This window comes from Garra rufa, chromosome 25 (assembly GCF_049309525.1).
Source record: "Garra rufa chromosome 25, GarRuf1.0, whole genome shotgun sequence".
Lineage (NCBI taxonomy): Eukaryota > Metazoa > Chordata > Actinopteri > Cypriniformes > Cyprinidae > Garra > Garra rufa.
The window spans coordinates 36700728-36727269 of NC_133385.1; the positions used below are offsets into that span (position 1 = coordinate 36700728).

General features: G+C 40.0%; 1 protein-coding gene across 1 annotated transcript in view; it reads right to left on the minus strand.

Annotated features, from left to right (window-relative positions):
• The window catches only part of ano3 (anoctamin 3), a 125510-nt gene that overhangs the window by 35161 nt on the left and 63807 nt on the right, over positions 1–26542 (minus strand). Inside the window, exons 9-12 of the mRNA XM_073831922.1 lie at positions 18368–18423; positions 18137–18258; positions 9207–9341; positions 8910–9006 (exon numbers count right to left, since the gene is read on the minus strand). Coding sequence (XP_073688023.1) covers positions 8910–9006; positions 9207–9341; positions 18137–18258; positions 18368–18423 — 410 coding nt within the window. The remainder of the gene's footprint in view (positions 1–8909; positions 9007–9206; positions 9342–18136; positions 18259–18367; positions 18424–26542) is intronic.

The window sequence follows — 26542 nt, forward strand, 5'->3', positions numbered from 1 at the left end:
GCAGCCCCTCGCGAGGGGGTTTGCACCGTACCTCCGGGTGCGGGTTTCAGACCCCTTCGTGGCCCTCAGGAGATGAGTCAGCTAACCCTGCCAGTGTTACAGGGCGCGGCTATCTCCCGCGAACATCCTCTAGCTGTTCCGCCCGGAAACGTAGTGGCCCTGGAGAGTTCGCAGCCCCCGCGGGGGTCTCTCGAAGAGCTAGTTCAGGAGCTTCCTGCCAGCTTGCTGTTACAGGTCTCCGAGTTAGTTCCTCGAGTAAATCCAGACACCAGTCTCGAGAGGCTGGTACCCTAAGTAAACTCTCTGGCAGCGTGGAAACTACTGCCAAATGTTTCAAAGTGGGTCCTGCGTACTGTAGAGAAAGGTTACACTATTCAGTTCGGCGCCAAGCCGACACCTTTCAGCGGGGTAAACCCCGAGCAGGGTCTGGAACAGGAAGTCAGTACAGGAAGTTTCTCAGGCTCGCTTTCAGGGGCAAAGCTCACCAATACAGAGTACTTCCTTTCGGCCTAGCTCTCACCCGAACTTTCACGAAGTGTGTGGATGCTGCTCTGGCTCCTCCGTGATTCCAGGACATCCGCATACTCGACTGGTCGATTCTGGCCAGCTCAGAATAATTAGCGGCTCAACATCGAGGTGTTGTTCTCGCTCTCATGAAAGAATTGGGGTTGAGACTCAACACCAAGAAGGGTGTGATTTCTAAAAATCACTTATCTAGGTGTAGTCTGGGATTCGACCACGATGCAGGCACGAATGTCACCTGCTCGGTTCGAGTCGATCCTTACTGCAGTAAATGCGGTCAAGCTAGGCCCGTCACCCACTGTCTACAGTCCCAAGTACTGTTAGGTCTTATGGCAGCCGCTTCCAACGTGATACCTTTTGGACTGCTGCTTATGAGACCACTTCAGTGGTGGCTCAAACCAGGCGGTTCTCCCCGAGGGGAAACCCATTTCGCAAGATCAAGGTCACGCGGCGCTGCCTACGTGCCTTGGCCATGTGGAAGAAACCCTGGTTTCTCTCTCAGGGTCCGGTTCTGGGAGCTCCTCGTCGCCGCGTCATGCTAGCGACGGACGCATCCCTCACCGGATGGGGAGGCGGTCATGAGTGGCCGCTCAACCCAAGGCCTGTGGAGCAATTCCATCTCTCCTGGCACACAAATCGCCTAGAGATGCTAGCCGTGTTCCACGCCCTGAAGTGTTTCCTTCCAAAAGGTATCCGCTCACGCCCCTTATATAAGCTGGCGTACCGGATTCTCCTATGGTCTTAAGGAAAGACTTCTCTCCCTGAGAGCAGTCCAGTATCTCTGGACGTGGGAGCAGACGTCCTGCCAGGCAGGGGCTGAGGCCCGGGGAATGGATGCTTCACCCAGAGGTGGTGAAGCAGATCTGGAGAACATTTGGCCAGGCACAGGTGGACCTGTTTGCGACTCAAGAGACATCGCACTGTCCCCTCTGGTACTCTCTAGTTCCTCCAGCTCCACTGGGGCTGGATGCCATGGCACAGACGTGGCCGAGGCTGCGTCTGTACGCCTTTCCCCTGATCGCTCTGCTCCCGGGAGTTCTGGAACGGGTCCGTCGGTTTCAAGTGCGGCTGCTACTAGTAGCCCCGTACTGGCCGGCACGAGTATGGTTCTCGGACCTGGTATCTCTCCTAGACGGCTCTCCGTGGGAGATTCCCGTCAGGAGGGACCTCCTGTCTCAGGCTGGGGGCGCAATATGCCACCCCCACCCAGAGAAGTGGAGGTTATGGGTGTGGCCCCTGAGGGGGCACAACTCATAGGAGCGAGTCTCTCAACCGAGGTTGCTGAGACCTTTCTCCAATCCAGAGCTCCCTCTACGAGGAAACTGTATGGCCTTAAGTGGAACTTATTCACGAGATGGTGCCGCGAGCACCACCTGGACCCAGTCAACTGCCCGGTCGGTACAGTTCTGGAGTTCCTATAGTCTCGCCTTTCCGCAGGGCTAGCTCACTCCACCCTGAGGGTTACGTGGCGGCTACAAACGCCTTCCACGCCCCTCTAGGTGGCCTCTCAGTGGGCAAGTAGCCCCTGGTCACACGTTTCCTCCACGGTCGGGAGATCGAGGCTTCATCAGGAAGTAATGAAGCATGGAGACTCAGAAGTTGGGACCTCTGGCGACTCGATAGATATCGCAAGGTTCTCTCTGGTTCTCCTTAGTGCCTCCAGGTCCGCCCGGACTGGACGCCATAGCACAGACGTGGCTGAGGCTGCGTCTGTACACATTCTCCCGATCACTGTGCACCCTGGAGTTCTGGAAAGAGCATGCCGGCATCGTCACGGCTAGTCCAACCATGCCTTGGACCTTCCCTCTCAAGCTGGGGGCGCGGCCTGCTACCCCCACATGGAGAGGTGAAAAGTTATGAGTATGGCCCCTGGGGGGGCGCAACTCATAGACTCGGGTCTCTCAACTGAGGTTGTTGAGACCCTGCTCCTATCCAGAGCTCCCTTCACGAGGAAACCTTAAGTGGAACCTGTTTGCTTCATGGTGTCACGAACACCATCTAGACCAAGTTACTGCCCGTTGGTACAGTACTGAGTCCTCGCAAACCCACAAAACCAGCTCACTCCATCCTGAGGGTGTTCGTGGCGGCTTATTGGCCTACCACGCCCCTCGTGGTGGCTCGTCGGTATGGTTTCCTCGGTGGTGCACTCAGGTTGAGACCCTGAGGGGTCTCAAGCCTCTATTACCTCCATTCTTGGAGTGCGACCAATGGGAAGTATATTTGTCCAGTATGCGCACTGGGCACATACGGCCACAAAGAAAGCATGTGGCACGTTCAGAGCTATCAGTAGATGGATCACAGATGCCATTCCTACTACTTCCAAGTCCTCTGGTCTCCCAGCTCCATGGGGAGCCAAGACTTACTCCTTCTGAGGCTGCCGGCCTCCAAAAGCTCTGACAGCAGGTGTCCCCCTCCAGGACATCTGCAATGCTGCGGGTTGGTCCTCGCCCCTGACAATTGGTCCTCGCCCCTGACATCCGTCAGGTACTATGAGCTTGACCTCAGAGCCGCTCCAGGCTCGGCTGTACTCTCGGCCTAGTGCGCTAGGCCTAGAGGGTTAGCCACCTCCCTAGCCAGGAGGAGACTTCTCAAGGCGCATTCTTTCTGCGGAAAGAAGAGAAGTCGTTTTCGCCACGACGCTCCTCGTGTGCCCGAGGGCCGAGGAGTGTCCCTGCATCCTCGCGAGCCTGAGGGCCGAGGAGCAGACCTAAAAGCCTCTTGTCCGTGTAATGCTAGACAAAGGCTCATACTCTCGCGTCCCGGTATGCTTACCAGGCCGATCTTCCGGTCCCTCTTGTTCTGGTTACCCCCAGACAAAGGACTAAGACTCCTCGTGAGCCCGAGGGCCGAGGAGTACCTCTCGCACTGGCTGGCGAACCAGGCAGAGGTCACGGTTCTCGTGTGCCTGAGGGCCGAGAACTGCACAGCCCTCTTGTCCGCGGAATGCTAGACAATGGCTTAATTCTCCTCGTGTTCTGACGCAGGATGCTATCAGACCGAGTGTACTCCGGTCCCTCTGGTTTCTGGCTTTCCCCAGACCAAGGACTAAGACTCCTCGTCTGCCTTCACAGAAGGCCGAGGAGTGCCTCATGCACTGGCTGGCTACCAGGCGGAGGCACCTACTGTCTTCCCCGTGAGCCCGAGGGCCGGGGATTGCAGTGCCCTCTTGTCCGCGTAATGCTAGACAATGGCTTATTCCCTCGCGTCCTGGCGGAGCTCCAGGCCGAGCCTTGGATCCCTCTTGTTCTGGCTGAACCCCCAGACAAAGGATCACCCTCTCCTCGTGTGCCCGAGGGCCGAGGAGCCTTGAGGTCAAGCTCACCGTCCTCGTGGGTCTGCGGACCGAGGACTTCCCACACCATCTGTCCGCCGAGTGCTAGACAGTGGTCATTCGGTCCCTCTTGTTCTGGCTAACTCCCAGACAAAGGACTAAGACTCTGCGTGTGCCTGAGGGCCGTGGAGTACCTCTCGTTCTGGCTGGCGACCAGACAGAGGAAGACCTCCATTCCTCGTGTGCCTGCGGGCCGAGGAGCACTCTTGGGGTCGAGTGCACTGTCCTCGTGGGTCTGCGGACCGAGGACTACCTAACACCATCTGTCCGCCGAGTGCTAGACAGTGGTCGTTGCAGTCCCTCTTGTTCTGGCCACTCCCAGACAAAGGACTAAGACTCCTCGTGTGCCCGAGGGCCGAGGAGCACCTCTCGCTCTGGTTGGAGACCAGACAGAGGTAGAACCCCATTCCCCGTGTGCCTGCGGGCCGGGGAGCACTCTTGAGGTCGAGTGCATTGTCCTCCTGGACCAAGGACTACCTACACCATCTGTCCGCCGAGTGCTAGACAGTGGTCATTCGGTCCCTCTTGTTCTGGCTAACCCCCAGACAAAGGACTAAGACTCTGCGTGTGCCTGAGGGCCGCGGAGTACCTCTCGTTCTGGCTGGCGACCAGACAGAGGAAGACTACCATTCCTCGTGTGCCCGAGGGCCGAGGACTACAGGGCCTTCTTGTCCGCGGAATGCTAGACAAGGGCTCTCTCTTTTTCCACCCTGGTTGAGCAGACACTCGCAGGGCTCGGAAATTATGGGGGCGTTGGTAGTCTCGTTCCCCATAGCGTTCCTGACGCGGCTCGAGTTCCCGGAAGGGAACGTCTCGGGTTACTAATGTAACCTTAGTTCCCTGAGGGAACGAGACGCCGCGTCTCGGACCATAATTCCCGCACCCTGCGGCGCTCGCTTCATTCCTAAAAGAGCTGCCGCCGGCTTCAAACGCACGCGTTTTATACTTCCCGGTCGATGACGTCACCGCGCCTGTGACGTCACTCCCGTCATTTCATTGGTTGTTATACACAGTTCAGAGTGCGGCCCGCCAATGGCGTTCCCCATAGCGTTCCTGACGCGGCGTCTCGTTCCCTCAGGGAACTAAGGTTACATTAGTAACCCGAGACGTTTTATTGGAACCTGTAATGGTCCATATGGGTCTCTACTGGTGAGTTGTTTCCTTCTATTGGTAACATGTTGGTCTAGCGGATGCCATTAAGGAAAAAAAAAAAGGAAAAAAGGTGGCAAGTCAATATTAACTGGTTATGATTTTAGGTTGCAGTTTCTAGTGTTGTTGTGGCAACAGTTAAAAATATATGTTCTTGATGTTGTTTCTTTTTAACAATAAGGATAAAAAACAATTCATAAATGTGATGTTTTATTTAATATGACCAGCAGGTTTTAATGGCTGCCTGTGCACCTGACTGTAATGGAAACCATTAAAAGTGTGCAGATCAAAACCAGTACAAATCTAATAGAACCATTAAAAATGTGCAGGTCAAAACCAATACAAATCTGTAATGGAAACCAATACAAAGCACTACATTTTAATGGGAAATGTCCCAAAACACACTACATATTGAAAACCATTTGGTAATGGTTTTATTGGTTAAAAGTTGATGGTTTGTAATGGTATGGTAGTGGAAACCATTCAAATGTTGGTGATGGTCTCTATTGTTTTTTAACTGAACCATCAGAACCAATACAAATCTGTAATGGAAACCATCAAAATGTGCAGGTCAAATCCAATACATCTCTAATGAAAATCATTAAAAAATTGTAAATCAAAACCAATACAAATCTGTAATGGAAACCGATATAAATCACAAAATGTTAATGGAATATGCCTAAAACACATGGAAACCATTTGGTAATGTTTTTTTTTTTTTTTGGTTAAAAATTTAATGGTTTGTAGTGTTTTTTTTTTATTTTTTTATTTATTTATTTTTTAGTGGAAACATTTAACATTTCTGTGATGGTTTTTATTGTTTTTTATTGGAACCATCAGAACCAATTACAAAACTGCAATGGAAACCATTATGTGCAAGACCAATACAAATGTGTAATAGAAACCAAAACAAACCAATAAATTCATATTGGAATATGCCCAATACACACTACGAAATGGAAACCATTTGGTAATGGTTTTATTGGTTAAAACTTGATGGTTTGTAATGGTATTTGTAGTGAAAACCATTAACATGTCTGTGATGGTTTCTATTATTTTTAATGGAACCATCAAAACCAAAAAAACTGCAATGGATACCATTATGTGCAAATCAAGACCAATACAAACCGGTAAATCCTATTGGAATATGCCCAAAACACACTTCATAATGGAAACTATTTGGTAATGGTTTTATTGGTTAATGGCTGATGGTTTGTAATGGTTTTGTAGTGGAATCCATTATGATTTCTGTAACGGTTTCTATTATTTTTTTTCAGCAGGGTAATAACTACACGCCACGCCATGTAATTCCGAGATGACAACACATGACATTCTACTCTATTTGTATTATGTGTTTCTCCTGAACTCGTAATTACAACTTGTAAACTCTGCATGTTCTGAACTTGGACCAGTAACAGCTGTACCACGTGACCGCCACCAGGTTCATTTTGGAGCTACTTAGGCACTACTTCTTGTAGTTGGCCACCAGATTCGCACACATCTCAGGAGTGATTTTGTCCCACTTCTCTTTGCAGATCCTCTTCAAGTCATCAAGGTCTCCGAGGCTGACGTTTGGCAACTCGAACCTTCAGCTCCCTCCACAGATTTTCTGTGGGATTAAGGTCTGGAGACTGGCTAGGCCACTCCAGGACCTATATGTGATTCTCCTTGAGCCACTCCTTTGTTGGCTTGGCCGTCTGTTTTGGGTCATTGTCATGCTGGAATACCTGCGGCGAGTTGAGTTGATGCCAAAGAGCTCAATGTTGTTCTCATCTGACCACAACACTTTCACCCAGTTCTCCTCTGAATCATTCAGATGTTCTTTAGCAATCATTAACATGTGCTTTCTTGAGCAGGGGGACCTTGCGGGTGCCACAGGATTTCAGTCTTGTTACCCAATGCTTTCTTGGTGACTATGGTCCCAGCTGCCTTGAGATCATTGACAAGATCCTCCTTTGTAGTTCTGGTCTGATTCCACACCATTCTCATGATCATTGAAACTCCACGAGGTGAGATATTGCATGGTGCCTCAGACCGAGGGAGATTAACAGTTATTTTCTGTTTCTTTTATTTGTAAATAATCGCACCAACTGTTGTCACCTTCTCACCAAGCTGCTTGGCGATGGTCTTGTAGCCCATTCCAGCCTTGTGTAGGTCTGCAATCTTTTTTCTTACATCCTTGGACAGCTCTTTGGTCTTGGCCATGGTGGAGAGTTTGGAATATGATTGATTGATAGCTTCCTTTAAGAGCGTGCTCCTAATCTCAGCTCTTCACCTTTATAAAAGATTCCTGGCAGCCAGAAATCTTGCTGATTGATAGGGGATCAAATACTTATTTCACTCATTAAAACGCAAATCAATGTATAACTTTTTTGAAATGTGTTTTTCTGGATTTTTTTTTGTCATTATTCTTTCTCTCACTGTTAAAATAAACCTACAATTAAAATTATAGACTGATAATCTTGACTCAATCTTGAAAGACGATGTAGATTTAGATTCCCCTGAGAGGTAAAGACTACACCGAACTATGGGGTTATAAATGTGGGCCTATAGGTGGAGATGTGGGATAAATTAAATAAACAAAGCTCGCGCATATTTACCCCTGAAACATGATTGACGGGAAAAGGTTAATAGGCTCCTTTAAGCTTGAAATATGACATGTATTAAGAAGCAGGAAGTAAGACGAAAGAAGAAAGAGTTGATGGTCACCAAAACTTGATTGGCATGTGTCAAATGACTTCATTGTGATATTCCTTTAGAGAAGAAAGCAAGACTGATCTGTTGCTCTGACTTCCCATTGGGAGCTTTGTTTATTGAGGAGGTGGAGGTTTTGGCAGAGGAAATCTGAGCAGTAAGTCGTGAGGAGCATCTGAGGGCTTGGCAGGAGGTTTTATGTACAGCTCTTATAATTGTTTATTTAACCTGCGTGGAAAGAGTATTTTGACATTTAATCCTTTTGGATATGGGAGGAGTGGGATTTTTTTCAGCAGGGCTCCTGTTATGTGAATTTCGCAGCGAGTTTGAAGAATTGTAACAGATGTTTTTGAAACAGCAGAGGAGTAGCAGACAGGTATTAAACCCTTCTAAGCTGAGGAATCAGCAGTGGGTTGTAAAAATAATCCTCAGAGGTGAAAATTTTGCTACCATGTGACAAAATTGTTTCTCTTGATGTGGGTGGGACCAGTGGGAAAGACTTGCTGAAAGGTGTGAGGAGAGTAGCTGGTATCCTTTCCGTTGTTACCGCTGGCCTAAGTCCACGCTCATGTCCACGAGCTATGAAAGAGCAATCTTCAAGCAATAAAACTCTGTCATGCATGTCACCACCAGGTTCCCACGACACAAACCAGCTTGTATTCCTTAGTACTGGCTGCACAGCTTGGGAAATCTGTGTTTGATTTGCATGTTGAAAATCCAGGACCAAACGCTAATTTAAAACATATGAATATCTTTGACTTCAGACAAAACAGGCTTTTCTAATGAGTCTAGAACAAAATGTTTGAAAACAGACATTCTGAAAGCTATTCTGTAAACCATGTCTTTAAACTGAAACATCTTTTCAGCAAAACAAATTTGCATTGCGACGTCTATAGGAATTTTTATTTACGCACAACCAAGATTTGTTTTCTTGACCTTCATGTTGTTTGCCTTAGTTTTCTGGACTTTTCATGTTTCCACATTTCAGAATCATGAAAATATTACAAGGACAGATGCCAAGATGCAAACTGACTCAAGTAAACAGAGTCGATGACATTATCGAAAACAAAATCAAGGTGGGATACAACATTGGACAAGGGCCATTTAAGTGACTGGCATTTATTGCACCTAAAAATCAAGCGTTACTGATCTTCTTAAATTGTCTAAGGAGACTTATGTGCCATTATGCCATTAGAAAATGGATGCACGCTACCTTTGCATAGACACAGCTGTCACTCAGCGTCCAAGAGCTGCAGTTGCCTTCACACATGGGGCACATGATGGTGGTGTTGGCCTCACAGATCTCTTTACTAAAACACAACACAAAATAATCGACGATTGGTGCTTTATTCCAAAGAAACAGTAGGGAAACGATGAATACTGGTGAATGAAAATGGCTTTAGGTTTACAGTTTATAGGACTCTTTTTGTTGACATATGGACTACTGGGACCTGGTCCAGGCATATTGAGGGTTATACTAAAATAACTGGACATACCTAAAGGGACTGACCTTACTTGGCTGGAGTCCATGGTGAAAAGCCCATAGAGGAAGACGAAAAGGCCAACCAGAGCAGCAGGGATCAGCATACCTGTATACCAGCCCAACCAGGCAAAATACAGCCCAATCTTCTCGCCAAAGTACCGCCTACCAAACAGACAGGGCCACAGACAGATAAGTAACAAATGTGACCCTGGTCCACAAAACCAGTCATAAATTTTGACGGATATCAACAAAAAACGGGCAAAACTTTAAAAACGATTTTCTCAGGTTTTCAATTGGAAAAAGAGGGCAGATGACCATAATTCAAATGGGCATATCTTTAAAACCATTCAAGGTTTGAATATGATATCATTTTAAAGCTTATGGTCTCCTCTTTCCATTAATGTCAAAATCTCAATTTCGAAATTTCGGTCACCGTGACTCATTTTGCTGGATCAGGTCACATATAATGGACTTCATTGTTACCCTGAGTTTGAAATGCGTCTTTAAACGATCCCAAATGCGGTTGTCCCAGTCAAGGTAGAAGGGTCTTATCTAAACAAACAAAAAAATAAATAAATAAAATAAAACAATTTATGCACTTTTTAATGTCAAATGCTTGTCTTGCTCTGCCAGGAAGTTTTTTTTTTTTTTTTTTGTTTGTTTTTGAACAACTCCCAACTCATGTTCTCCCTTAACTTCAAAATCATCCTACATCGCTGTTTTACCTTTTTTTGTTAAGGGTGTTTGATTTTCTTTGTATGTTCACTTTGCAAAGATTGGGTTGGTACTTCTGCAGCGATATAGGATGATTTTGAAATTATTTTTGAATTTGAGGGAGATAATACGATGGGAGTTTTTTGACATACCCTAACTGTCTTGAATCAGAATACAGAGAGTTCAGGGAGAGCAAGACAAGACAAGCGTTTGAAGTTAAAAAGTATTTAATATTTTAATTATATATATTTTTTTTTTACATTGATAAGACCCTTTTTACTTGGCTGGGATCATTTACAACCACATTTAGGATCATTTGAAGCCACATTTAAACTGCATTTTGGAAGTTTTAACACCATTAAAGTCCACTATATGGAGAAAAATTTCCCTCAAAAAACAATTTCTTTATGACTGAAGAAAGAAGGATACGAACATCTTGGATGAGTACATTATCTGTTCTGGAAGTGAACTTCTCCATTAAAATAGTTCAACTGAAGTTCTTAGCAAAGCATTTTACTAATCAAAAAATAAGTTTTGATATATTTGCAGTAGAAAATTTACTAAATATCTTCATGGAACATGATCTTTACTTAATATCCTAATGATTTTTGGCATTAAAGAAAACTATAGTATTGTTGGCTATTGCTACACATATACCCGTGCTACTTAAAACTGCTTTTGTGGTCCAGGGTTACAAATAACAATGACCCAAAAAAACAACAATCATTAGGGCTCAGTTAAATTGTACAGCATTTATTGATTAATATTGATTAACATTAGCTGATGTTACCATACATGATTAATTTGATTATATTTATACATAACTTGTTATTAAATCAAGGTGACTTCAAACAGGGCCATTCTTTCACTTAAAACATACCAGGTCAGGACGCTAATAAATTATGAAAATGGAGGGTGACCTAACTGTCACATGTCTCCTTATGTCTCTTGTCATTTGCCTTGTGTTTGCACTGTTGAGATTTGGTTTCTCCTTCTGTCTCCCCCCGTCAGTTTGTTATCATTTGGTTTAGTCCTTGTTAAGTCATTATCTGTTTCACCTGTGTGTCTTGATTAGTTTGCTTTATAAGTCAGTCTTTGAGTTCAGTCCTTTGTCGGTCATTTCATGTTAATGTTCCTGGATGTTTTTGATGTCTAATGTGTTCAGTGTGTTTGGAAATCCCCTGTCTCTTCCTTGGAAATCAAGATTAAAAGTATTCGTTATTTGACTTTGACTTTCGCCTCGTCAATCCAGCACCGGCTGTGACACTAACTCTCAAACTGTCAAGCAGCTACCAGCAGAAAGATGCTGCGTCTGCAGATCCGCATCTCAATTATTTTTCTGTCTCCACTTTAAAACTGAGTGATCTAATTCAGCTTGAACACACGTTTGCTATGAGCCTGAGACTGCATTTTCTCTCGCACTATTTGACGACAGCTGTGATTTACAGTAGCAAGCCGCGGTCAGCCACACCAAAACAGTCCTGCACATATGAATGAGTTGCAGAGATTAAAGCTATTCGCACATAGAAAATATTTCCTTTCAGGATTTGACTGCCATTCCTAGTCGCCAAGAGCTTTTCAGAAACAAAGACTTTTGAGAAAGCCTCAAAGAAACAGACTGGAAGTTGTTGTGAAGATTCAAAGACGTTATTTACAATTAACATTTGCTTTCAAAATTAATAAGAAATTATATGCTTAGTAAAGCATAGTAAATATCTGGCTAATCTACATTCTTGCTTTATATGGGTACCCTTCTAAGGAATTGGGAAAACAATAACATGTTAAAATTGTTAACGCATTAAATGCACCTACCTCAACCCAGACCTGTACATTGCATGCAGTTCCTGATGAACATGATGCATGATGGAGCCTATTATAATGCAGTTATATGCACCTACAATTCAAGATATCAGGGCAATAAAATACACTGTGTGTGATTTGCCTAATATAGTTATAGAGTTATTGTTAAGCAATATCACATAAGCACATTTTTTTTCTCAAGAATATGATTGCAAATGTGAAATCGATTTTATTACAATAGTTACAAAAATGTGAAACATTTTAGACACATTACGGTATAAACATAGTCTGTTTTGCTCAGTTTCACAAACAAAAATAGTTCCAAACAAAGCAACCACTGCAACTGTCATGCCAAATCAACACACAGTGATTTGATACATGCTTTGCATCTGAATGAGTTTGCTAGCTGAATGAAAAACTGACTTATTATAGCCAACTGTCAATTAGGCTGTTAAACTAATATTTTTAACATGAACGTACTTAACAAATATTTCACTTGAGCCAGCTTAGAAAGAATATTAAAAAAAAAAAAAAAATCAAATGTCTTGTATATAACATGCATAACAAATTGGAATTACCTAAGAAAATTTCTAAGAAACTATTTTTAAACAAAACAATGTGAAATATATTATCAATGTTGCTTCAGCTTCACCTAGACTAAAGCACAGGCTATACTCTTCAACACAATGGTAACCTTACAAAACAGACAAAAAAGAAACTTAAAGGTGCCATAAAATGCATTGAAACAATATTTTAAATTGTTGTCTGATATCTAACAAAAAATCTCCAGAAACGGTTTTAAAGGTCCATTTACAACCCTAGGATTTGTCCCTAGAATTAAATGGTCTGTTATTAGCTTATTTGCAAGGTTCATGAATAATAATAAGTTTGTACATGGAGGAAAATATATATTTAATCACAGAACTCAAGCTGCTATTATGCGGGTCATTGAAACTGTCGTTTTGAATGCACAATCATTTTACTTTTACTTTTTGTGATCGCATGTGCTCTGTGTAACTTTATACTACAGCGGCAGTACTTACCACATATTTTTAAGTTTAGATGCTTGTTAAGGGGGTCGCACACCGAACGAGAAGCGCAGCGTCGCGTCGCGTCGAGGACAGCTGGAGGTATCGCACACCGGACGCGCACATTCTATACGCGCCAGCTCATTTTTAGGCTAGATTCCCATTCATCAATTAGTAGCATTTTGTATTATTACAAGCAATTTCAACATTCCTTATGCTGTAGCTAGTAATATGATTTGTTTGCTCAATAAAAAACTACATGCTATTTTGTTGTGTAAGGTATACTTATTTCTTTGTAAACTTCAATTATAATCGTATTGTTGTTGAGGCAGTTTATTGGAGTCTAAATTCAACATGAGGGTTTGTATTTAAAATAAAATAATTGTCATTTTGTGGTCAACAGTATTGATATTTTTAAGGACATGAAATGACAATGCCTGTATTGTACATTATTTTATGATTGTACTGTACAATTACATACAGTTGCTCACTATACATTTTACCTCAGATCGTACGTAAACAAAATTGAACATTCTTACCTGAAAAACCGATGACATCGGTAATCTTCCTCCAAGCTGATGAATTCCTTATGTTGAATCTATGATTTGTTGCAAATAATTCTGGCTATTTCTATTTCCCTACTTCCTTGATCAGTTTTTCGTCGTCCATCGCGCTCCGCTACACCGTTATTTAAATGACCTGAATGACGGTTGTGACCTTGTAAATCCAATAGATGGCAGTCAAAGACAGTGAATATAATAATGACAGGCAAATGTTACATAGGACTTTAGATTTTGCGTGGCCTATGTAAAAATGTCTCGAGAAAATAAAATATGAATTAATTATATAGGTTTACATTTTTTTCAAGCTGTAAACCTAATGCAAGTAGTATTTTGCAGCAGTGGTATCTTGTTTTTTTAATCTAATAGGACGATTTGAGACAAATATGATGTTATTTAATATAAAACTATGCAGATGGCGCTCTGTGGCGCGGCAGAAATTTGAACAGCTTCCTGAGTCGTAGCTGGGCGCCGCGGACAGACGCCGAATGGCGCCGCCGGTGTGCATATGCTCATAGAAAACTATGTGTTCGAATTTTAAAGACGTGGCGCGGCGCGATGCGACGCGACGCGGCGCGGCGCTGCGCTGCGCGTTCGGTGTGCGACCCCCTTTAGTGATGCTCAGGATCTGTAAATCATTTGCCATCGTTCGTGCATTCATCTCTCCTTTGTTTATGTGGTAAGTAAAATCTTATTTACTGCAACGTAACAGGCTACCACTAGCAATAAGCTAACTGTCCCTTCAGTGGCTCGCCTTATTCTATTAGAATGCCTTATTTTTTTTTTACTTGCCTTTCTGAGTAAAGACACCAAATATCTCTGCACTAACCTTCACAACCAGGAACATAACATTTATTCCCATGATCTGCCATTTTCACTATTGTCCTCGCTTTGTTTTTTCACAATAGCCTATCTGGAGATCATTTGATGATTGGGCGATGCAAATGTTGGGAGCGTGACTATAAATGATCCCGAGACTATTACGTAATAGCCTGTGTTATGTTAGGATTGGCCTATTTTTCAGTGGTCTTTTGCAAACACCAGAATTATATAAGAAGGAAGAAACTATAGTGTTTGAGACTCATGGTATGTCATGTCCATGTACAGAACTGTTATTATTCAACTATGCCAAGGTAAATACAGTTTTTCATTCTATGGCACCTTTAAAATCTCAACAGAACATTCAACACTAGCATATCTCTCTTATATCATTGTGTGTAAAAACAAACAGAACAACACTTAATTTCAGCTTTTACTATACTTTTATTGAGATCAAATAACTTTTTTTCCCCTACGGTTTTACAGTGTGTTGCTGTTTTTACTTGAATTTACAGTAAACTACTCTGTATTACTTGTTTCTACAGTTTGTTTGCCATAAAACTGTTAAAATTACTATTAAAATGTCTTTTTAATGTTACACAATTAACCCTTTCAATCCAAGAGAGAAATTCTGAAGTTTCCACACTAAACAGAGAAAACGTAACACTGACAGGGTTAGTGCAAGTGATGCTGAGTATTGGTGATGAACAATTGCTGTCAACAAGCCAAATCACTGAAAGTAAAGAGGAACAAGAACAGAACACTGGAAAGAGATGAGCAGAAACACAAGAATTACAACTGATTTCTGTCATACATCTACAGAAGCTCTTACTGATAATTAACAGAGGTTCTATTGAAGTTTTTATTGTAAATGTTTGGTCGGAATTACCATTTTGGTGGTCAGTGTTCACTTCAGTTGGGCTTCTGACTTTTTTTTTTCAATATTAGGTATTTCTCTTGCTGTTTTAACTGTGTGTTAACAAAGCACATTTATTGTAGCAAACACAGAATAAGTAAACAATCAGTGAATGCTGTGAATCACTGTTGAAATACAACAAGAGTTACAATAGCAAGGATTTTTGAACACACAAAGTGGCAAAATAAAACTTGTGCTATTGAGAAACACAAACATAAAAAAATCAGCATATGAATCTCAACAATGGTAGCAATTTAAAAGAGAGAGAGAGAACTTTTAATATCACATAACAGGCTACACAAAAGTCACAACAAAAATACCAGCAAAACAATACAGGTAAATAAAATAGTAAGACCATGCAGCTGCAGTGCATGCTGGGAGTTTCATTTTATCCCAGCATGCATTGCGGCATGAAACTTTTATCACCATTGTTGAGATTTTTGTGTTGATATTTAATGTCTGTGAGTGTCTGTGATGTAACTTATTATTTAACACTGGGTGAGATCAGAAAAGAGTACACTATAATTGTAACATCATCACAACAGAACTAAAACCATCTGATGTTCCACTTTTTTCTTGCCATAAAACATGTGATTTTGGAAAACAGCGTAACAGATGGAAAGTGTGTCATGGTAAGAGTCAAAGTTCAAAGGTACAACTAATGCAAACCCTGACCTTAAAAACAGTTACTAATACCTTTATTATTTTCAAGAAAGCTTGTAATTTTAAATAAAACTAAACTGGTTTTACATTCAATGTGAGAGTGTCTTAAAAATGGAAGCCATTTGTTGTTCTCGTGTTTCTGCTTGTTTCTCTTTTTTTCTGTTCTTGTTTCTCTGTCCTTTAGTGATTCTGCTTGTTATGATCAGGTGTTCATCAGGGTCTGAATTCACTCACTTCCTTTCATTCACTCTGTTAAGTAAACTAATGTAAGGAATAGTGAATGAGGGTATAGGGTGTGATTTTGAACACAGCCTCTGAATGTCTACTTTGAGCTCTGTAAATTCGCAGTATATTCCTGTAGGCTGCTTTCTCGAAAATTACACAAATTACCCAGAGTGCATTGTTTTCTACAGTATATTACTGTCTTTATAGAAAATGATATGTTACTGAATTTGGCCATTTTTCTACAGCAAGGGTTTACAGTGTATGGCTTAATCCTGGCCTAAACCCTGACTGTGAAAGCGAGCCTTAGTTTCATTTTTTTTTTTCTTTTTTCAATTGTTTCAATATTCATAAAAAAAAACATTAATACCCTTTTATTAATCATATTTATACAATATTGACACAAAATATTTCTTTCTGAAACTACTTTTCAAAGCTGTTCTCATTTAACACAATAATCATGTTAAATGATCTTTTAAGGGGTAATTTCTCAGCCAAATTTGCTAAATAATATTAATTTGTGATTAATTCAATATGAATATGTCTAAAAGTGTCTAGATATGTACAGTCAAGCCCGAAATTATTCATACCCCTGGCAAATTCTGACTTAGTTACTTTTATTCAACCAGCAAGTTTTTTTTTTTTTTTTTTTTTTTTTTTTCACTGGAAATGACACAGGCTTCTCCCAAAAGATAATAAGACAATGTACAAGAGGCATCATTGTGGAAAAAAAATATTTCTCAGCTTTTATTTACATTTGAACAAAAAGTGTCATGTCCAAAATTATTCATACCCTTTGCAAACTGTCACAATCAATGGGAAAATCCAAAGTTCTATACCATTCCAAATAGTCCAAGCTGTTCTAAACATCCTAATTACCCTGATTCATTGGGAACAGCTGTTTTAATCAACTCAACAGGTGAAAAACAGAAGCTCTCTGCTGTTGGTTTGTGGAAAGTCATGGCTAAGACAAAGGAGCTCACTGAGGACCTGCGGCTGCGCATTGTGGCTGCTCACAAGTCAGGAAAGGACTATAAGACCATATCTAAATGTGTTGAAGTTCCAGTGGCTACAGTGCAAAGTATTATAAAAAAATACAAGATGTTCCACACTGTGAATAAAAAGGACGTGGTCGGAAGCCCATAGTGACACCTGTGCTGGTCAGGAGGATAGTGAGAGAGGTAAAAAAGAATCCAAGGATCAACACCAAGGCCATCCTGATGAATCTGGGCTCTGCTGGTGGCAACATCTCAAGGCAGACAGTCCAACAGACACTGAACACCGCTGGGTTCCACGGATGCAGACCAAGGAGGACACCACTTCTCCAGATAAAGCACACAAACACCCGCTTGGCCTTTGCAAATGCTCATCTGGACAAAGAAGAAGACTTCTGATCTTCTGTTTATGGTCAGATGAAACAAAAATTTAATTGTTTGGCCACAATGATGTAGCCTTCATTTGGCGTAAAAAAGGAGAAGCCTTCAACCCTAAGAACACCATCCCCACTGTCAAACATGGTGGTGGAAACCTAATGTTTTGGGGGTGTTTTTCAGCCAGTGTAACAGGGAACCTAATCACAGTAAACGGCACCATGAAAAAGGAGCAATACATCAAAATTCTCAACAACAACATCAGTCAGTCTGCAGAGAAACTTGGCCTTGGGCACCAGTGGACATTTCAGCATAACAGCGACCCAAAACACACAGCAAAAGTGGTGAAGAAATGGTTAGCAGACAAAACATTAATGTTTTGCAGTGGCCCAGCCAGAGTCCTGACTTAAATCCAATTGAGAATCTGTGGAGGAGCTAAAGATCAGGGTGATGGTGAGGAGACCCTCCAACCTGAAAGAGTTGGAGCTCATCGCTAAAGATGAATGGGCAAAAATACCAGTGGAGACATGCAAAAAGCTGGTCAGCAATTATAGGAAGAGTTTGATTGCTGTAATAGCCAATAAAGGCTTTTCTATTGCTTATTGAAAAGGGTATGAATAATTTTGGAAATTACACTTTTTGTTCAAATGTAAATAAAAGATGAGTAATATTTTTTTCCACAATGATGCTTCTTGTACATCGTCTTATATTCTGGGAGACGTCTGTGTCATTTCTAATAAAAAACAAAACTTGCTGGTTGAATAAAACTTACTTTAAGTCAGAATTTGCCAGGGGTATGAATAATTTCGGGCTTGACTATATACTGTAGCTATTTAAACTGCTGTGCTGTGTGTGTGTTTCTTACCGTATGAGGTCTAGAGGCTGGTATTTGTACCAGATCCCCCAGCGCGCCCATCTTTCGTACAGAAGGTGTCTGTGGTTTTGAGCCCCATGGGTTTTAATCGGATGTCTGCTTTTATAACTTCCCTAGAAACACAAAAGCAAAGTTTTCCATATCGTCTGCAAACTCAACAGTAACAAAAAATTGAGGTGAAAAAACTTAATTGTGACTGGAAATAAATTTCACTCATTTTACCTCATGGGGAGGAAACGCTGCCTCATATGTGCCGTTCCCAAGTAACCGATTAATACCTACAAAATAGATGGAAGCAGAAAAAAACAAGCATGAATTAGGTCTTCTTTTGACCTTTTTTCTTCTTTCAATCTTGGCATCTCTTGGGCATATCAGTGCCCAGAATGACAATGACAGCTGTGGTGTCTGACTGTCTGATGATTCAACATTCCCAGAAAACAATTTAAGGATTTGCAGATTAGTCTAGAACCACAATAAAAAATCTAGAAACCTTCATACTACAACATATAATTTCACATAAAACACTAACCAACATCACAATCACCACAATAGGGGGGAAATAACATACAACAGTAAACAAATTCAACATAAATACGCAACAAAATCCACAAAGATACAACATCGAGAAACTGTACACGACACACGTTTTGATTCCAGGAACAGATTAAACAGTTGGTTAGGGTAAGGCTGGGAAATTAAATGATTTGTCCACCAAATGCCCAATTTTACCAGTCTTTTAACCAGCCTTGTTATTTATGTATTAAATATAAATAAAGCTCACTAAATTATAGGAAGAGCCTCAGTTAACTTTCCATTAGTGCCTTTTTGTGAACCTATGCTGCAGACGGTATCCTTTCTGTCACGTATTATATATGCATACACTCTTAAACATAAAAGTGCTTCACAATGCCATAGAAGAACCTTTTTTGTCTGAATGGTTCCATAAAGAACCTTTAACATCTGAAGAACCTTTCTGTGTGAAAGAAGGTTCTTCAGATTATAAAAAGGTAAGAAAGAGATGGTTCTTTGATTGAATGGTTCTTTATGGAACCAAAAATGGTCATTCTACGGCTTAAATAACCCATTAAAGCACCTTTATTTTTAAGAGTGTAGTTTACACAGTTCTGATATGCTGTATGTTTGCAAATGTAGCACAGTAAAATTCTAAATTATAAAATGTTATGACACCACTAGTTAAATATATGTTGAGAAATAAAATCACACTGTTTTTCAATTAGTTATAGCTGGGTGCATCTGACTGCATTTATTTTGTGATTTTACTGCTTGATTAACTCACGGCTAACATGACATCCATCCCACTGCATGCTTGGCTTCTAGCAGGAGACTCATTTACAGACAGATAACAGCTGAATCGAAATAGGCCTGCTGACAGCAGAGATGAAAGTACAGCAAAGGGAGATGCTCGAGTAAAAAAATAATGACGAGAACACAAATCATTTTCATTAAAACGGAATTGAGCGCAGGCACAATCCTGTAAACAGTGGCGGAGCTTGGCTTTTCAATATGTGGGTGCATGTGAGCGCCTGGGTTAGGTGAGCTTCAGCAGTTGGATTAAGCCTGTATCAAACAGCTACAGGAGGAAACTGATGGAAAATGGCCCAAAATTGTCATTATATTTTATATTTAGTTAAAGGTATTTTTATGAGGAATATGCAAAATACCAAGTCAGTTCCAAGTGGACGCTGAAATAGCAATAAAAAAGTCTATAAAAGTGGCAAACACTGAGATTCTAGATTGCTGACTAGAAACATCAACTGAAGAAAATAGTTGATGAATAGTCTTTACTCAAAAAATATATTTGTCACTTGAATCTTTTCCACAGTCCATTAAAGGAATTGCTCAAAATGAGACTTTGCTGAAAATGTATTCACCCTCAGGCCATTCGAGTTAGTCTGATTTTATAGTAGATGAGTTTGTTTCTTCATCAGATTTGGAGAAATGCAGCACTCCATCACTTGCTCACCAATCAATCAGTTTGAAGTTAAAAACGTCTGGAAAAATGATGGATATGTTTTTTACAATTACACAGCTTTTGGTATCTAAAGATGTAAATTGGAGGTGTGGATTGCTTGTGGATTATTGTGATGTTTTTTCAGCTGTTTGAACTCTCTTTCTGATGGCACCCATTCACTGCAGAGGATCCTTTGGTGAACAAGTGATGCAATGCTACATTTCATGACGAAACAAACTCATCTACATCTTGGATGGCCTGAGGGTGAATATATTTCCAACAAATGTTCAGTTGTCTCAAACAACAAATCAAAAATGTCTCTTTAGGATATCTTATTCTCTTCAAGACAATCAAATATTTTATTGCGAGTTTGCATCCCCCTTTCAGAATCTGCAAAATGTTAATAATTTTAGCAAAATAAAATAAATGATGTTGCAAAATGCATGTTCTTGTTTATTTAGTACTGACTTGCATAAGATTTTTACATATAGTCCACAAGAGAAAATAATGGTGGAATTTATAAAAATGACCCTGTTCAAAAGTTTTCATACACTTGATTCTTAATACTGTGTTGGTACCTGAATGATCCACAGCTGTGTTTTGTGTTTAGTGATAGTTGTTCATGAGTCCCTTGTTTGTCCTGAACAGTTAAACTGCCACCTGTTCTTCAGAAAAAGTCTTGAGGTCCCACAATTCTTTTGGTTTTCCAGCATTTTTGTGTATTTAAACCCTTTCCAACAATGACTGTATGATTTTGAGAGAATTTTTTTCACACTGAGGACAACTGAGGGACTCATATGCAACTATTACAGAAGGTTAAAACGCTCACCGATGCTCCAGAAGGAAAAACATAACTATCATCTGTAGCCTCTAAAGTTTTCACCCCCGGCTCTTAATGCATGGTTTTTCCTTCTGGAGCAACAGTGAGAGTTTAAATCTTCTGTAATAGTTGCATATGAGTCCCTCAGTTGTCCTCAGTGTGAAAAGATGGATCTCAAAATCATACAGTCACACTAAAAACTTTTTACCAGTTTCAACTATGTAAGTTCATCAGCTGCCTTAAAATGTTTTGTGTTAAAAATGTTAAACTTATGAGTTGAAATTACTTTTATTTTAAAGTTGATTTAACTTAAAATTTTAATGCAGCTGCTAAACTTAAGTTTTTAAGTTTAAACTGGTGAAAACAAAAGATTTTACAGTGCATTGTTGAAAAGGGTTCAAATACACACAAATTCTGCAAAACCAATAAAATTAATAGGACCTGAAGGATTTTTTTCTGAAGAACAGCGGGCAGTTTAACTGTTCAGAACAAACAAGGGACTCGTGAACAACTATCACTAAACAAAAAAAAAAAAAAAAAGAAAAAAAAAACACAGCTGTGGATCATTCAGGTAACAACACTAAAGGTCCCATATTGTACACATTTCTAGAGGTTTATTTTAGTTTTTGATGTCCTTAAGAATATATATTTGCGGTATAAGTGCCAAAATCCATCTCAATATATTTTTTACAGCTCCTTTTTTTAGGAGCTCTGTCAAAAACAGGTCGATTTTGGCCCATCTAATTAATATTCATGAGCCTCTCTTCTGATTGGCCTGTTGTTTTCTGAGTGACGCACAGCCAGGCCAACCACAAGTAATTATGGTCATGTATGCTGTAGCCTAGCCCAGAGCAATAGAGAGAGACAGGCTGGCTTGCTGATACTCAACTGGATGTTTCAGAATGATCAATGTATTTTTCTTTTTCAAACACCGAATGCAGTAAGCTACGTAACTGTTGCTTTAGTAAAGCCCCTTTCACAATGTGTGTTGATTCTGGAAAATTACGGAAAGAGCGCTTTGTGAAAAAAAGCCAAAACCAAATGCCATAAAGGCAGTGTTGTAGTGATGCACGTTACCCTGCGACTCTTCATGACGAAAAAATATGTGCAAAGTGGAATGAAGCAGCGATCGGGCAGAGCCAGCTCCTCACTATCAGCGCTGAAGCACAGTTTGTTCAGGTTAGTTTCAGTTTAGTGAAACGTACGCGTCGCATTACATCTCACATCCAAACGTCACGTCTTTATGGGTTGTGTGCAAAGCACGCACAGATTCCGGCAAACAACTGTTAATGAACTAAATGAAACAATTCTGAACAAATCATGGGACACATTATCCGTGTATTTACCGGAATCGCTGTGTGAAAGAGGCTGAAGTTGACGTGCCACTGGTCTCTTATATTGTCGTTGTTCTGAAGCCTGTGCAATGATGTATTTTCCTGACATCCATGGACTGAACAGTGTTTTCTCGACTTGTTTTCGTGTTGTTATTGCTCAATGGCATGGACGAGATGTTGTCTGGGTTTGACAAAAGAAGGGTGGGACAGTGGTTGGTGCTCGGGGTGGTTGCTGAAGGCGGTGACTGAGTCGATCGGACGTCACATTTTTACAGAAGTCACAGTGGCTCGTGAAAAGGAACGGCTACTTTATTCAGGCTGTGTGAATTTTACTGTGGATATGGTAGTTACATAGCCCCTAGACCTCAGTTATCATGAAAAAAGCCAGGATTTTCTCTTGTGGACTATCTGGGGAACATGTTTTATGTGAAATATCTTATTCCGGTCAGAGCTAAATAAACAGTAACATGTATTTTGTAAAATCCCTCTTATTTTGCTAAAATAATTAACATGTTGCAGATTCTGAAAGGGGGATGTAAACTTTTGACCTAAGAAAATTTGGACAAAGGCTGGTTGTAGCCGCTGCAGTGGCTGGCATATATGGCAAAATCACCTCCTTGGTAGATAGCAGGTGTTAATTTCCCACCTTGGTTAAAATGCAAAAAACACACAAAAACAGAAGAAAAAAAAAATGTTCCTGTAATATCAACCGAATATGTAGCATTTGTCTATTTCTATTTCTTTACTTTATGCAATTCTTTAAATACTAAAACACACTAAATGGATGAATCTCACAAAACAGTCCAGAGCATTTCTTAGTCATAGATAAAGATATATAGATTTAGATACATTCAGACAGAAAGAAAGTAATAAAGAAAAAGTAATGAAAAAAAAGGGTGGTCAATTGCAGCATTCTTTCTAGCTTTGTTTAATTGTATAAAGGCCTTGAAATGGCTTGAAATCATTCATGTAAATATTTATTTTCATGTAAGAAGTCATAATGTCATTTGGTGTTGCGTTTGTGGTCTTCCTGTTAAGGTTTGTTTTAGGTTTGGGACATATTTAAACAAACAAACACAAACAAATACATCCAGATGCATTGCAGTGTTGAGAATTTGGGGGAATGTGTTTAAATCTCAATGAGCCAAGAAAGTCTTTGTTTTTTACTTTTTTTTTTTTTAATTCATTTACTTTTATTCTGAAAGGATGGTACATCAGATTGATGCAACAAATGACTTTCTATTCAACAATTTATAGATGAATAAATTGCGTTATTTTGGAAATGAATAGCGAATCCATAAACAAACAAACAAAGAAATAGCTGTTTCTACAAAAATATTAAGCAGCACCACTGGAAATTATGTTTTTACATGATTACATTTACAATAACATTATTAGATAGAAAGCACTTTTTAATTGTGTTAATTTTACAATATTACTGTTTACTGTAATATTGTTTACTGCATTTGTATTAAATAAACCCTTACCAAAAAAGAAGTACACCTTAAGTTTATTTTATTAAGTATACTTAAGTAAAGCTCAAGTATACCATTTCAATACTCCTTGGGACTAAATTGGCCCACTTACTAGTATATAAAAGTATATTATTAAGAGTACACTTTGAGTATATAACTAGTTTACTTTTAGTTTGTACTGCAAGTATACTAAAAATGAACTTACAGGTATACTGATAGTTTACTAATTAAATACTTTTTATGCATTTAGAATATACTTTGAATTATAGTCTCAGTAAACTACTAGTTTAGTAGTTTTACACATCAAGTATACTTAAGTTTTCTTTAAGTAAACTTTACATCATACTTTAATTATACTACTATGTCCCTATTTAGGTATTAATTTGTATATATTTTGTTATTTGAATATTTGAACATACAAAACATCAAAAGAAAGAACAGAGCATCTGCTTGTAAACAAAAACGTTTTATCCTAGCTTCATGCATTCAGTTTTATAAACACTTTAATGTGGGTAAGTTTCATAACTAAAATAAAATAAAATAAAACAAATAAACAACATTTTAAACAAAAAGCTTAAAAAAAGACTTCAATAACGTAGATGGAGTTGATCAACACCCCAAAGCTTGACAGTCATTATTTCCTCTTAATGGGTCGACATTTTATTTCATAACGTTACACAATTTTCCATATCTATGGTTTGATGCTGTTTTATGTCTGACGATTGTGTTAGATTACATGTGGAAGCATCTGTTGTTTCGGTTTCTTCTTCACTTGTGTTTTTAGAAATTCTGTATAAAAGATGTGTAATAGCACCCCTAGCGTATAACAATGAAAGCACAGATTCTCAGAGCACAAGTGTAGCTCGAATGTACTTAGACTTTTTCCTAAGTTTAAGCCAAGTATGCTTAAATGTCAATTTAAGTATATTTCTGAGAAGTATATAAAGCACATTTCTGAGAAGTACATACAAAGTAAACTGAACATATACTTTCCTATTTTTTTGTTTAAAAGAAGTATACAAATAGCACACTTAAATAAACTTCTTTTTGGTAAGGGAATGCAGCCTTGGTGAGTATAAACTTCTTTTGTTGTTGCATAGTGGTGCAAAAAGTCTGACCTGGACATTTCAAATTTGTGAGATTCAACCCAAAGCACTATTAAAAATGCACTCTGTCTTGCTGATGCTACTTTTAGAGGTATGATGATATTTGGGCATCCCTGTGCACCCATACGACAGAGACTGTCCAGCACTGTACGCACCTTCCCATGAACTGCCTGACTGCCCCATGAGGAGCCGCTCGTGATGCCCATAATAATTAAGCAGATACAGACAACACAACGGAGGAGCTGCAGAGAGACGGAGACCGTGTGACCAGCAGAGACATGCAAATACACACTCACACATGGGACCATGAGGGACACTGACGGACGGGGCCCGTTTCGCTTCTGTGATGTTTATAATGGAGTTTGAAGGCTTAATGAGTATGTGGTGAAGGACGGGAATAGTAAAAGGAAAATAACATGTCTACAAAAAAATGGATGAATAAACAAACAACAAAATGGTACTCAACCTGAGTCGCCTCGAGAGCGAATGTGAAAGTTGGAAGCCAACTGTGTAAAAATGTGTCTTTGTCTGTTCATTGTGGATTTGTGCAGAGTAGAATCTTTTTCGATTTAATCATTCATTTGAGAAATAGCATGGGGCCTAAACAAGTTAAATTAACCTCATTTTTTAAACTTTCATAAGGGTTTGTGCCTTTTTTTTTTAAGGTTTTGTTCTTTGTTAAAGCTTCAGTTGCCATTCTTTCGAAGTGCATGGAAAAGAGTGACCTCATTTGGAAAGACATGTGAGCGGAAAAATTATGACAGACTGTTAATCTTTAGTTGAAATATTCATACGCTTTTCAACTCCCAGTTGTTGTTGATCGTCAGAAGTCTGAAACAAACAGCGGTGCTTGGTTTGAAGGGACAGTTCAGCCAAAAAATTAAAATTCTCTCATCATTTCGTCTCAGATTGTTCTTTTTATATAAGAAGTAGTCACACTTTATATTAGGTGGCCTTAACTACTATGATAGTTATCTTCAGAATGGGATTTTAGTGTTAAATGTGAGTAAAAATGGTGGTTATAATTGAAAATAATACATTGTGAAGTCACCGTTGTAGAGATAAGTGTTTGCTTTAGTTGGGATCTTGATCCTTAACTTTTTATCATAGTTCTTCTATAACTATGTGTTTTTAAAGCATGTTTGTTATAGCAAAAGAGGAAAATCTGATCAAATGAGTTTGGTCTCTTACTGTTGATGGTTTAATCAGCTTGGAGTGGGTTGTCTAAATATGTTAGCTGTTAGGTTTGCATCATTCTTGAGAGTTAATAGCTATTAAATGTTCAGACTGTTTTTATTAATTATGTAGGAAGTGTCTTGAGCTGACTCACATGGACATCAAGAATCAGCACATAAATCTCAACAATGGTGACAATCAACAAAAAACTTTTTGTGTCTGTTTTGTGAGGTTCACACTGCACTTACTTAGATTTATTGTCATGTTTTTAGCCAAAATAAAAAGCTTTGAAAATCAAAACAGAACAGAGTTTTATGCATTAGCGCTCTAGGTCTGTAACAAAGTAAAAATTCATATTGGAGGCAATCAGTAAATCCTTATCATCAACAAGTTACCAAATTCATCTAATCAGATTTCCTCAAGCATTTTTTTTTTTTTTTTTGCGGTAAACAAATGTGCTTTAGAGTCACATTTACAGCAGGCAAAGAAAAAGTAGTACTAAAGAGTCAAGGGT